A 13321-nucleotide genomic window follows, 5' to 3' on the forward strand; every position below is an offset into this window, starting at 1 on the left:
AATTAACGCACAGCTAACTTGTAAGTTTATGTACATACATAATAGTACCCTTATAAAAGAATAAATGATTTTTTTAATTCTTCAAATTCCAAAGCTATCATAAAATGGACTACTTTAGATTCCATTTTGTTTTATGCCCTTAATCTTGCTGAATCAGTGTTTGAAAATTGGCTGAAGTACTTTACAGAAAAACATTACGCAAATCGATCTTAAAAAAATATTTATATTTAAATGAAAGACAATTATGGTTTTACTTTTTTTTTATTTTTAAAACCACCCAATGATATCGTAATGACCACGCGCAGCCAATACGATACCACACGGTGCTGAAAAGTGCGGTGTTAACGGTAAGATTTCTGGTATCTGGCACGAGCACCTGGACCACCGAATTTCTTGGGCTCGCAGCGCCTGGGGTCGGCGACCAACAAACTTCTGTCGTATTGAACGAGGATATCTTTGATTTCCTTCTTTGATGCTTCATCTACATCTGTAAAACGAAATAAGTATAATTAGCAAATTTGCTTCTTAAGCCTTTTTAGTAACAAATAAATCTTATAATATTATATGTAGTGTACACTTCAAACAAGCAAGTTATATAGAGACTTGCCGTTTGGTAAATGTCACAATTTGATCTCCTTTCTCTGAAATGACTAACTCACACGGAAGCGAGACAGCTTTGGAAAGAAAGGGGTTACGATACACTTATTCAATTCATAAGTATTTAAACAAATTTTTACATAAAATATAAATTAAAACAATTTAAATAAATTTGCTTGTAGAAAAGTACTTTAGCAGCACAAAGACAATGTAAGTGGTATATACGTACTTCTTACATTGCCCAATGACTTTCAGTTAAGTTGGAGGAGCTAGGCCCATCTGTCTAACATAAAGATGGAATATAACATAAGCTTATTGTACTTACATTTTTGATAAAAGGCAATAAGAGCCTTGGAAATAGCTTGTCTGATGGCGTAGACCTGGGCGACGTGACCACCTCCCTTGACGGTGACTCTGATGTCGACACCGGAGAACTTTTCCTATACAAAACACAGATATTCCCATGAAATAAAATGAATATTTTTCGAGTTTGATTTAAACCACGATTATAATGATCAGAACTGATGTTCACTTCACATCTAAGATGCTCAGGTTCGGAATAAGTTTATTCATCATGAAGTATTGGAGATATTTATTCATGCAAATTGCCCCATTTGTTTGTCTTGTCCATATTAAAATAAGAGTTAAAGCATTTTATATCTACACATTTTTCTTCATTGAAACACAATGATATATGTTTTTCTAAGCCTATCATGTCATTTACTTTTATTAGTAAAAAAATAGTGATTAACTAAAAATATTGATTAATTCCAGAGTTCATTCTGTGATATATTTGAAAAAAAAAAAAATAGTAGAAATTTAATGGTAACTTTTCTCTACAACTACTTTACTCATAACTAAGTTTAACACAAAGAAAGCATCAAAACAGCCATAAACAACTCATGAATCTTCCTTAGAATTATTCTTAATCATTACTAATATTTTTTATTGATTAACTAAAATTGTAACTTAATTCAACAGCCTTTCCCTGTCCTGTGTATCACATAAATTTCTTATTGTTTTATTATATTGGCTATTTCGACAGGGGAAACCTGTAAAAACAAATACAGTCATAACTTTTACTTATCAATCAGCAAGCATCATCTAAAAGGAAATAATATGCTTGAAAATAGTTGATAGGGTGTAATTATGTAAATTATAATTTATTACTTAGTGAAAATATTTTTGTTGAATGGCCCGATATTAAAGAGTTAGTGTGATTTTACATGAGACAAAAACAAACAAATAGTGTTAGGAAAAACATCAACAAAATGTTCACTACCTAGTATTACAATAATTGGTTAAAATTAATTTAAAATTTATATTTGTACACTAAACAATATATTCATATTCTTTATAGCATTGATTTTTGGTTCATATCAGCAAAAATGTATGTCCAATGTATCTATGTAATAAATTGATTTGTATTCATTGTGTACAAATAAAATTGGAACAAAACATGCTACATACTTAGCGATACTTCTAACAAGACCTACTGCTGAGCATATTACTGTAATGTGAACATGCAGTTTCAAATACACGAATATAGCAAATAACACAAAACAACCATGCACATTTATGCAAACTAAAGTCTAGTATACTAATACATTCTACATAAAATGTACTTTGTTATTAATGATACCAGACAATTGTTGTTGGTTTAATAGATATATTTCTGTGTTAAATAGCACACATGGAATTTATAGTTGTAAGACTGTACCTTGCCAAGCAGAAGGATAGGCTCCTGTAATTTGTATTGAAGTAGACGGGGCTCCACTAAATCTAGTGGACGTCCGTTTACACGAAGTACTCCATGACCGCGCTTGCAGTAAGCTACGGCTGTTGCGGTTTTCTACAAAAAAAACGACGTTGATATTATAATTAAAAGTTAGGTTATGTTTGTGTAATATTCACAATTAAATTTGGAGTTATTTTGTAGTTCCTATTTAGACCACCCTAGCGAATATTTTCTAGAATGGCTGGTACAACAAAAACAATACTTTAATTTCCTTTATTGAGACCGTTAAACAGTATAGGTTATAACGGCCAAGGCAGGAAAGTTCTTATAATAACCTCAATATTTAAGTTATAATTGAATAAATAAAAAATTGGTCAAATTTATCCACAGAAAAACATTATAATATATAATTTATTTAGTTTGAAATTGACGAAAATTAAAACAACACGTGGATGCAATTTGAACAAACTTACCTTGCGTCCGAAGACTTGGACGGCCTGAATTGGTTCGCGTCTCGCCTGTAAACACCAAATATAGGAATTTAATATAATTAATTTAAATATTTCACATGATACTATAAGTAATCACAATTTAATAGAACACGCACCTCTTGCACGGCAGCCATTTTGACAGAGAAAGAATGAGTTTTAGCATAGACTACACAAACTTATTTAGAGACAACAGATATTGCAGCTTTAAGAAATATTAATTATCTGTATTTTATTTTTTAAACTGTAATATATATTATTATTACAAATAAATAAAATAAGAAGTAAAATATGAAAAAAAAACATTATAACAAATATTAATACATTCAACCATTTAATAAAAACAAATAAAAATTTTACCGACATCTAGTGGGTAATAGCTCAACGTAAAATATTATCGGTAGATGTCGCTAAATGATTGGAAAATATTTTCAATAGAGGTCACTATACTATAGAAGTCATCAAAACAGCGGCTTTTCGATGACTCAATGCATGCGGCACGCATTGTTTTGTATTCGCCGAACGTAATCGCGAGAGTCGAGTCGTGCGTTAAGCTCATCGGTAGTGCACGTTTCTATTCAATGCGTCGCGAAAACATTCCCGCGTAAGTGTTATAGAACTTGAAACAAAACAGTGTGAATCAAAGTTGTCGAGAGAAAATTGTGCTTTATTGTTTATGTAATGTACTCTTGTGACATAAGTTTGATTATAATTGATTTCAAATAAAAACAAAACTGAAGGTAAGTGAAAAATATTATTTATACATTATATATTATTAATTACATTCTTCAAACATTAAAATTGATCTTCGAAAATAGGATACATAGATATATATTTTCGATTCTATTGTATTAAGTGAAGCAAATTATAATAGGTACTTAATTAAAGTTTAAGTAAAATTTCAATTATTCTTGTCTCCAAATTTTTTATTCGTGAGAAAACATATTTTAAAACAATATTAATTTACAGTAACTACAAGTGTTAAGTACCTTTACTGCTTATTTACACCTCACAGTACATTTTTTGTAGTGTTTTTACATGTTTTATGTTGAGTGACGCGTCACAAAAAGTAAATGATTCATGAAGGAATGTGGTCGACTTCACATACATCTCGAGATAACTTAGATAGTAAAAAGTAATAACTTTTATAGTATTTGAAAAAGGTTTATTATGTTATATAAGTTATTAGGTATAACTTATACATAAATCTTAAATAGAAAAGATAATGAAATTAATTAAAAAAGATAAAGAATTATTGAATAATTAAGATTTTGTTTTTTGATTAGATTGTTATGCATTATCAATTATTTTTATTTTCTATTGAACTTTAAATTTTTATTTTAACTTATAGCAATAATCTTATATACCTTTAATTTTTTTTTAATATTAGTTTTTTCACTTGAATATAAAAAATATCTTTTTCCGTTAACTGATGGTATTATTCGTTTCTAACTATAAGATGTTATTATACAAAATAAATTCAGTATTTAATTTCTTCCTCATCTATACTAATATTATAAATGCAAAAGGATCTTTGTGTGTCTATTACGCCTTCAAGGCTGAACCACTGAACTGTATTTAAGATTTGGTACGAAGTAAGTTTGAACTCCAATATAGACTACATTTTATGCCTATAACTAGTAAAATAGTAATTATTATTATGTACTTAAACATCCGAATCGCGTATTGGTATAAGTTTTATTCCATATACCTACTTATAGAATTTATATTCTTGTTTAGGATTATATTCGATATTTTTTTTTCATTAAGTCATTACAAAAAACGTCTTCTCGTGTGTTTATATAGATAAAAACATTGAATTCTCTTTCGATAACATTTGAAGATATTAATATTATTATCATATATACTTATTATATGATTCGCTTTGTTTATTTAAAATAAAAATACCAAAACTACATATAAACAACCTCAAATAAATCTTTTTCTTTCTTATTCTTACTTATCGGTACACTAGTATGCCTGACTAAAATAAAAACCACATCATAAAAATATAAAACAAATAGAAAAAAAAATATCGCTTACAACCGTAACCCTACTAATACGTAAGTAACTTAGTCTGTTACACTTAAACCGCTATACGGATGTAGATGAAATTCGCTCGGACTTTTTTAGGAAAACAATTGTATTTTTTGTATACAATTATATAAATTTCACGCGGATAAAGCCGCAGGTTCAACGAGTTACTACTAAAAGCTACTATACATGTTTCGCATTTATTATTTACTTTTGTTTTTATGGTTATTCCAGATAAATAAGTTAGTATATAACAAGTACATAACTTTATATTATGCATTAAAACAAAAAAATACGATAATATTCAAATCTAGGGAAAGCAATTTAATTCGATATATGTTTAATTAATAATCTGTTATGCGATCGTATTATCTCTTACATAACACGTGTTTCTATTCTTATTAACATACTAATTAGGTGTTTTATAGTTTAATTACCTAGTCTGTCAAGAAACTAGATTAATTCACTCATAAATTAGTTACAAAAATCTGTCGCTTAAGTTCAGTTTATAAATAATGCTTGGTAAGTACTAAATAGTAGTGATGCTCTAGAGTTATTTATTTTTGTTTCTTAAGCAATTTTTTTTTTAAATGAACTCCCATACATACGTGAATACTGAAAAATTACACTCGTTTTTACTTCGACGATGCCTAAGACTTAGTAAGACGTTCATTTACCTTACCTAGATGTGGGTGAGAGAAGTAGGTAATAATCACTTCAATATTTCAATTCAATTTTTTTTCTTTATTGAGATAGTAAATAGTTTTTAAGGTATATGTGCCTACATGACAAACTAGTTTTAGTTTTAGTTCCGTCTACGTGTTAAGGGAAGAAGTTGTAGGTTGTAGATATAAAAAGTAGTAATGTCCTTCCTTGGGTTCGTAGCTTGCTTCATACCAAATTTCATCAAATTCGGTTCAGTAGTTTTGTTAAACGCAACATACAGACAGACAGAGCTACTTTCGAATTTATAATATTAGTATATGTAGCAGCATCGGTCATTGACCCTGACATTGTAGTACTAATGCTTCAAACATGTCACCTTTGACTTGACTACAGAGTTATGTACGGTCAAAGGGGGCTTTTTGTAATGTGATTCTACTCACCTGCCATATCAGATTTCACAAATAAGTTTTAATTATTAAAATAATATTTTACTATTTGAATTGGTTCTTATAAAATTGTGCCGAAAATTAATATTTTAAGAATTCTACAAAAATTCAAGTAATCACTGACCAAAATAAAATAACAAAAGTACGAGTACTCAGAAAAAATTATATCGAATTAAAAAAAAAAACCTTTTAATTTTTATTTTCAAATTTAGAACTGTTCGGTGTTTTAACTACTTCGGTCGTAATAAACACAAACTCAAAAGTAATTAATTTTGTCACATATATGTTCAATCACTCGTGTGGTAAAAGAAATCACAATATTTTATAACGTTATACTTAGTTTGATCTATGTTTATATATTTCCCCCTGGGTTTTTCAAGCAGTCAAACTTCTTGGTTAATTATAACGAAGCTTTGCATAAGTAAACACAATTATTATTACGGATAGTTTTATTTATTATTTAATACAACACGTAGTCGCTTGACTTTGTCGAAAAAGTATTTTTACTAATAACAAATAACAGAGGTATTTAAAAAAATAGTTTAAAACAAACTTTGAGCCCGAGGCCGTGTTATCCGGTAACCTAAAACATCTGATATTGCTCGTATAAGCCAAAAGTTGGCATCGAGGAAACCTTGTTTGCCTCGGAAAGATGCAAGTTCTACTCAATCCCAATTACTTCTGTAACTTCAGTATTTCGATTCAAAAATATTATTTTAATTAGCTTGACGTCTATATTAACTATGGATATAATTGATTTTCTATAAAGGTTTTAACAATATCCAGAACAAACTAACAAACACATTATTATCTATAAGAAAACATATTTATTTAATTTAACTTGAAAGGAAGCTTTAACAGATATCATATGACTACCGGATTAAGGAACACTCAATTCTAGAAAAATTATTAAAAAAAAAAATTTAATCTAAAGCATTTATTAAATCTTTCTTGTCTATTGTCGGTATACTTTTTAATCGCGATGGCAACACCAGGTTTATCGGCCGTACCGTTTACTGACCGACAGGTATACGGCTTCCTGTGTATTAATGGGGTCAAGATAATCCATTTATGTCCTAACTAGGTCTTAATGTTATGGTGTTACGATAAGTACTATGGTTTATATGGAATATATATCATTCATTAACAACTGATTCTATTATAATAGCATGTTGCGTTGCCATCATAGACAATAAAATTAAAAACGTATTCTACTATTTTAAATACATCAAATAATATTAAGAAATAAGTTTTATAATTATATATTATAGTCTGTGTAAAAAATATTGTCAATAAAATACTGTTTTAGCTGGATAATTATTAATCAAAATAATTGTTTTTTTTTTAATGTTCCCTGTATATTACGTTTCACTTTTGATTTAGATGATAAGATATCTTTTTGGTCAAATGCTTCAACCTAGTTCGATAACTCGCCGTGTCAATAACTGTCAAATATGTGTTACGCAAAAAAAAAGCAACAAATATATAATTTTTCAAAGAAATCAAAAGGTTTATGAACGTAATTAAAACGCACTTAATATTTCTTAATGACAATGACATATCATAAAATCATTTAAAAGATGTTCTAAATTTTATTAATTAATTATCAGCCCGCCTCGGTTTTGCACAGGTACAGTTTGTTAATTAAAAAAAATAATATGATATAGATATCATTTCTTTCCAATATCACTTAAAAATAATGTAGATGTCTACCAGTGAAAATATTTTTAGAAATGCATTTATCCATTCTATGGAGTTTAAGCCGTACATAGTTAAAACCACTTTTATCTCTTTTTAAATTGTATTATAAATGTCTAAAAATCTTTTTAGTAAGATAACAATTTACAAAAAAATGGTAATGTCAGATTTGTATTTTGATAATATTATCACTTTTATTCAATCTATACTCTTTTTTATAACACAATTCGGTTAAAAATAATGGTATAATCTGTTCATCCCTATAACCCAAAATAGTTACTATACCAATTTAAAATAACCACGGTTAGAGGCTTTAACTAAACAATTCTAAACTGGATATAATACCTACGTACATTTATTATATTTTATTACGAAGATAAATAAAGAAATCATTTTAAATATATTATTATCCATTAAAAGAGGTTCGTTGGCTGAGTGGAGAAAACTCTGGGCGCGGTTCATAATTATCTTAAGTACCCATCGTGAGTTCTAAAATGATGCAAGCCCTGAAACAATAATATGCAGTTTATTGTTACTCGTTACAAAGCTTACTTAAAGCAACTCCTTGATGATGTCCTACCTAAGAATGTACTTAGTGATTTCTTGGATTAATTAACATTAACTCCAACCACCAATCGTCTCCAAATACTAATGATAATTATATAATTAAGTTGAATTAATTTATTAATAGGGAAATCACTTTGTATCGTAAATATATATTTAGGTATTATGTAATTAGGCAATTAAGTTTTAGTTACAACAAATTTCCATTTCGTTGAATTTATATTAAAAAAATCTGACAGAACTGGTTAATATATTAATATTAAAAAGAAAGTGATATACATTTGGGTAGTATTTATGTCGTAATATTTATAAAAGAAATACGAAGCAACATTTTATATTCCGTCAGTTAGTTCTAACTCGATATACTTAAGATCTCAACCCGTTTTAAAGTCTTACATAATATGTGATATTTATATGTTATATATGAAATCAAAAGTTGTAACATATTCTAATCTTATCTATATTAATAAATATGACGAGAGTTTTTGTGCTATTTTACTGAATAAACTGCTAAACCAGTATAAAGCTTTTAGTATTAGTATTACTAGGCGGACAATATCTGCCGATGGTTTTGTTTGTCATTATCATTATTACATATTATAAAATGAACTCGTCGCGTCTGTCTGATATACGATAAACTTCAAAACTACCGAACGGATTGTTTCACGATTTTTATCATTGGATGGTGTGATCATTACAAAGGTTGAGGTATTAACTTTTGTTGGATATGTCAGAAAAGTACTCTAAAATTTGGATTTAAATGCTATTTGATAATGAAAACATGATATTGAATGAAATAAATCTAAATCATAGAAGAGATACGACAAAGACACGGACAACGCGTCTTTTAATAATTTCAAAAGATTTTTTACAAAGTTTCTATGTGACGTTTGGAAACGATGTGTTAATGACGCAAGACTGTTCTAGAAGCTTCTAGAACCTTCTGTCGCATACAGCGCACTCTTTAAATTTTCAACTCACTAGGTATGCGATATCATGTGAAGCTTGGATATTACAAATATGGTTGTAGATATAATTTCACTATGTTTACATTGCTAGCGAATACTCAGTAATAAAACGATAGCGTTCTAATGGGTGGTCGTGTCGAACATAGATTATAAAACATATTAGAAGTGACATTTTAATGTAATTGATTTTATTTCGTATTAATATCTAAATTGCATTGATAATCATTGAATTTTATTTGATGTCAAATGCCTGAGATGTCAGATGGACAATTGCAAACCAAGGCATGTTTGCTACTATGCCATTTCTGACTAATCTCTATTCTATGGTTACACATTATCTCGTCCGGTTGAGATGTTAAGCATTTGTCTTTGGTAATATGATTACCGTGGTAATCATGCTTGCTATTTAATATTGTTTCGTTACACAAAATTAAATATAGTATTACTTATTGCGCCATCGCTTTGTTATTCAGGGAATAAATTGTAAAAAGTAATTCTCAGAAAAGTGTAGTCAGTTACTTGTAAAGCAGCGTCTCCTCTTCTTTCAATCAACTTGAAAAATTAATTGTCTCCCAGGTATGTAATACAGCGGTAAGTATATCTTTCGAAGCAATACTATTATACCGGCTACATTTATAATCCTATATCGTATACTGAAATGGAAGATTCTAGATGGATATTATAAAATAATTGAAAATACACCAAAATAATGAAAACACTGTGGCGATTTGATTATTATCTATATGTTATGGTACATTCATACTTTAAAATTAATTGACCGATTTATTGTTAACTTTATAGTAAAAAAAGTAAAATACCATAACAATAAAGAATTTTATCCCATTCATACTTTGTCACTTTACTAGTGCGTGAGTACTTAGTCACCGAGTGTTGGCTAGTTATATCGAGGCGTTCCCCTTATACCCTTTGACGGTCAATCTAGACACATAAATGATAAAATCATGTTTTTCACCTTGCAACTTTTCTAGATTTGACGTAAATATACACATAAGTATAGCAAGTTGCATTTTTTTTTTAAATAACGAAACAGATAAGCAAACTTCCCGTATTATCGTTTCATATAATTAAATCATCAATTATGTCAGTATATCACAACCGGTATACACTAGTGTGTAGTATGAAGTATTTTCTAATTTACATATGACGCATCTACATACAATCCCCTGTTACTGTGACCATTGTGACAATTTCATCATTATAAAAATATTAAAATATATGTTAATTACTGAATAGTGTAATCATGAAAAAAAAATTAAAAAAAATATATTAGTGTAATATAATTTGGTATAAATTCCTTTTTTTTTTATAAAAAAATAAAGAATCCTTCCCTGCGGTACACCTTAATGAAATTGTTATTAAGGGTAACAGCCGTCAAAATCGCAAGATAACAATGCATCAAAGATATTTTTAAGGGTGTCACGTCCGTTGTGCCTGCAGTTTCACTGCCTCACACATAATTCAAACAGGAACCCAAGACATTACGAGAACATTACACAAAATTAAATATAAATTTATTTACAGCCTATTCCAAAGGAAGTAGAAAGAAGGTAAAAAGATAAATAAACCTTAGATTTACGAATTTCATGCGATTTGCTAATAATTCAGCTATATTATTTTTACTTCCAAAATTCCGATATGTTTCGTCGACGTTCAAAACGCAATTTTTTCGCCAATCCATTGTAATCAAGCTCTTGACCAATCATATCGCGTCAATTTGCTGTGAAATGTTATTTATTTGACTTTATCCCTGTTAAGGTTGGAATACATTATATGTCCATGTGGCGTGCACTAAGGATACATATAAGAGGAGAAAATACATATAAAATGATAAATTTATTATGGCTTTATATTTGTCTTAGTTTATGGCGGTTATAACAACAATGTGCACATAATTAGGTAAAATCAAAGTTAAGCGGAAAATATATGGTTTTTAATCGCGTTACTGACACACTTGCGGTTTTCCTCACATCATCAGTGTTAATATGGAATTATTACGGCCTAATGATGAAGTCGATCAAAATAGTCCATGGCTTTTAGTTTTAACACATTAACAATTATTTGTTACCAATTTTCAATTTATTGTCATTAAAACATCTTTACCACAAAAGATGTATAAACTAACACAATAAATAAATAAATATCAATGTCTTTTCTCGGGGAATTACCACATTCCTATTAACTGAATTGGGAATGACGTTAGTTGGTCCAACCAAGAGGGTCATTAAGGCTTAAATTGAAGTTTGACAGAAAATAGATAAAAATTACTTCGAATCGAATTGAACGCATTTATCGATTGTCGCCCGCTTCGCTGTCGCACAGGTGAGATCGGTCCTCTAGCTATGCTGTTTCCTGTTATGCTTTCGAATGAAAGTCTAGACTTGTCATATAATATGTAACTAGGAAACCTTAGTAAGTACTCTACACACGTATAACTTGTCTTGATTCTGGATTTTGTTAGGTTTCTTGTGATTATACATTATTACATAACTTGGCAAGTTAGTCATTGTAAGTTACCTTAGTATCCAAATAATCATTTATGTATATGTACTGCGCTGTATAATGCGTTTATTTTTTATGTTTAAACGCACTAATATCTAAATCTAACAGTTTACTTACTTGCTGTTTCCAAAGCAATATATTAATAAATTAAATAATATTAAGGACATATAATACTTTTAATCACATGGTACATTTTCGAAATAAAGAAATGTAATGGCTTTTGCATATTCAATAATTTACTAAACATTTCACGCATAACTGGCTATTCCGTACATAACAATCCCATGACATTGAACTTGGTTCATTCAATTTGTATTAATCATTCATTTAAGTCTCATTTTTATTGCGGATATGATCGAGATTAAATCGTTCAATGAGCTTGGTTCACTTGACAAATAATAAATGTGTTCGATCGATACCTTTAATGTGAATGGATTAAAGTATGTTATTTCTTAATAATTAAACTACGTTTTTTTAGTTTCTCTGTGTCAAGACTGATACATTTATTTATATATAAATCGAGGAAATAAAAAAACTAAAAATTCCGTTTGGTGCATTATTATGGCGTAAACAAACTAGATGATGCTTTTTTTTTAAATTATCAGCTGTATATTAGCATAATAAAAAAATAATTCTTCTCTGTTTTATGAAATATTATCATCAACTATGACTATTTTATAAAACCTCAAAGGTCAACGCAACTATGAGGCGTGACTCATTCGCGAATTTAAAGTCCGTAAGATCTGACTTCTCGGAACAAATCCGACATTCCCCGTGACTTGATCTACCTCATGAATGAACGAGTGACTCATTCACTTTTACGACGTTCTACTTTTAAACTTTTTTTTTGTATTCGGAAGTTATTATCGTACATAAATTATTCTTTTAGGTTTTTGAGTCATCGTTACTATAAATTGTAATTCATACTTATTTCAAAAGAAGGTCAATATTTCCTTTGTTCTATTAAATTCACTATAACATGCTAATCGTCTTGTAAAATACAGATAAAAGTTTATTCGACTGTCATTTATCGAGTAATAATAATAACAAAAATTCATTCTTAATTTAAAAAAAAAAACAAACCTTTTTTTACCGTTATTATAATATTTGTTTGTATAATTTTATTTTATATCCATCAAACTAAAACGAACTCAAATAAGAACGGCTATATTGAAATAAAACTAGTTTTTAACGGATTTAATCTTTGCACACGGGCAGACTGCCCGTGACCACGAACACTGCAAAGTGCTCGAAACGTCGGAATGTTAAAATAATTAATATACGCGATTAAATCCGTTAAAAACTAGTTTTATTTCAATGTGTAAGAACGACTATAGCTAGTACATATTAATAAAGCAACAACAGTTGTAAATAAAACCTAACATTACATGTAGTAAATTAACCGGATGTCATACAATCAACTAACAATAGTTTCACTATCTATTCTGATACAGATGGACAATTTACATACGGTAACTAGGTTAAAAATTACAATAAATTCAATCTAACGAAATCTGGACAACAAAGAGACATATTCAAATACACAAAATGATTGTCAAACTTGTGATGTCTATTTTATACAGAATAGAACTTTAAGATATA

General features: G+C 28.8%; 2 protein-coding genes across 2 annotated transcripts in view; one reads left to right on the top strand and one right to left on the bottom strand.

Moving 5' to 3' along the window:
- Nucleotides 1–242: 242 nt before the first annotated feature.
- Nucleotides 243–2996, bottom strand: LOC125072279 (40S ribosomal protein S16). Its single transcript, XM_047682841.1, has 5 exons — nucleotides 2943–2996; nucleotides 2809–2853; nucleotides 2318–2449; nucleotides 923–1037; nucleotides 243–487 (listed from the first exon to the last, which is right to left on the bottom strand). The coding sequence occupies exons 1-5, from the start codon at nucleotides 2958–2960 to the stop codon at nucleotides 342–344; spliced, it is 456 nt and encodes a 151-aa protein (XP_047538797.1). The 5' UTR covers nucleotides 2961–2996; the 3' UTR covers nucleotides 243–341.
- A 361-nt stretch (nucleotides 2997–3357) lies between these two features.
- Nucleotides 3358–13321, top strand: part of LOC125072290 — a 35045-nt gene continuing 25081 nt past the window's right edge. The window contains exon 1 of the mRNA XM_047682859.1: nucleotides 3358–3563. The gene's annotated coding sequence lies outside the window, so the exon portion shown is untranslated. The remainder of the gene's footprint in view (nucleotides 3564–13321) is intronic.

The sequence above is a fragment of the Vanessa atalanta genome, chromosome 21 (assembly GCF_905147765.1).
Source record: "Vanessa atalanta chromosome 21, ilVanAtal1.2, whole genome shotgun sequence".
Lineage (NCBI taxonomy): Eukaryota > Metazoa > Arthropoda > Insecta > Lepidoptera > Nymphalidae > Vanessa > Vanessa atalanta.

Coding starts and splice junctions, on each gene's coding strand:
- LOC125072279 (XM_047682841.1), bottom strand. Junction 2,450..2,808: donor TCCAAGTCTTCGGACGCAAG/GTAAGTTTGTTC, acceptor TTTTTTTTGTAG/AAAACCGCAACAGCCGTAGC. Junction 488..922: donor TATTGCCTTTTATCAAAAAT/GTAAGTACAATA, acceptor TTCGTTTTACAG/ATGTAGATGAAGCATCAAAG.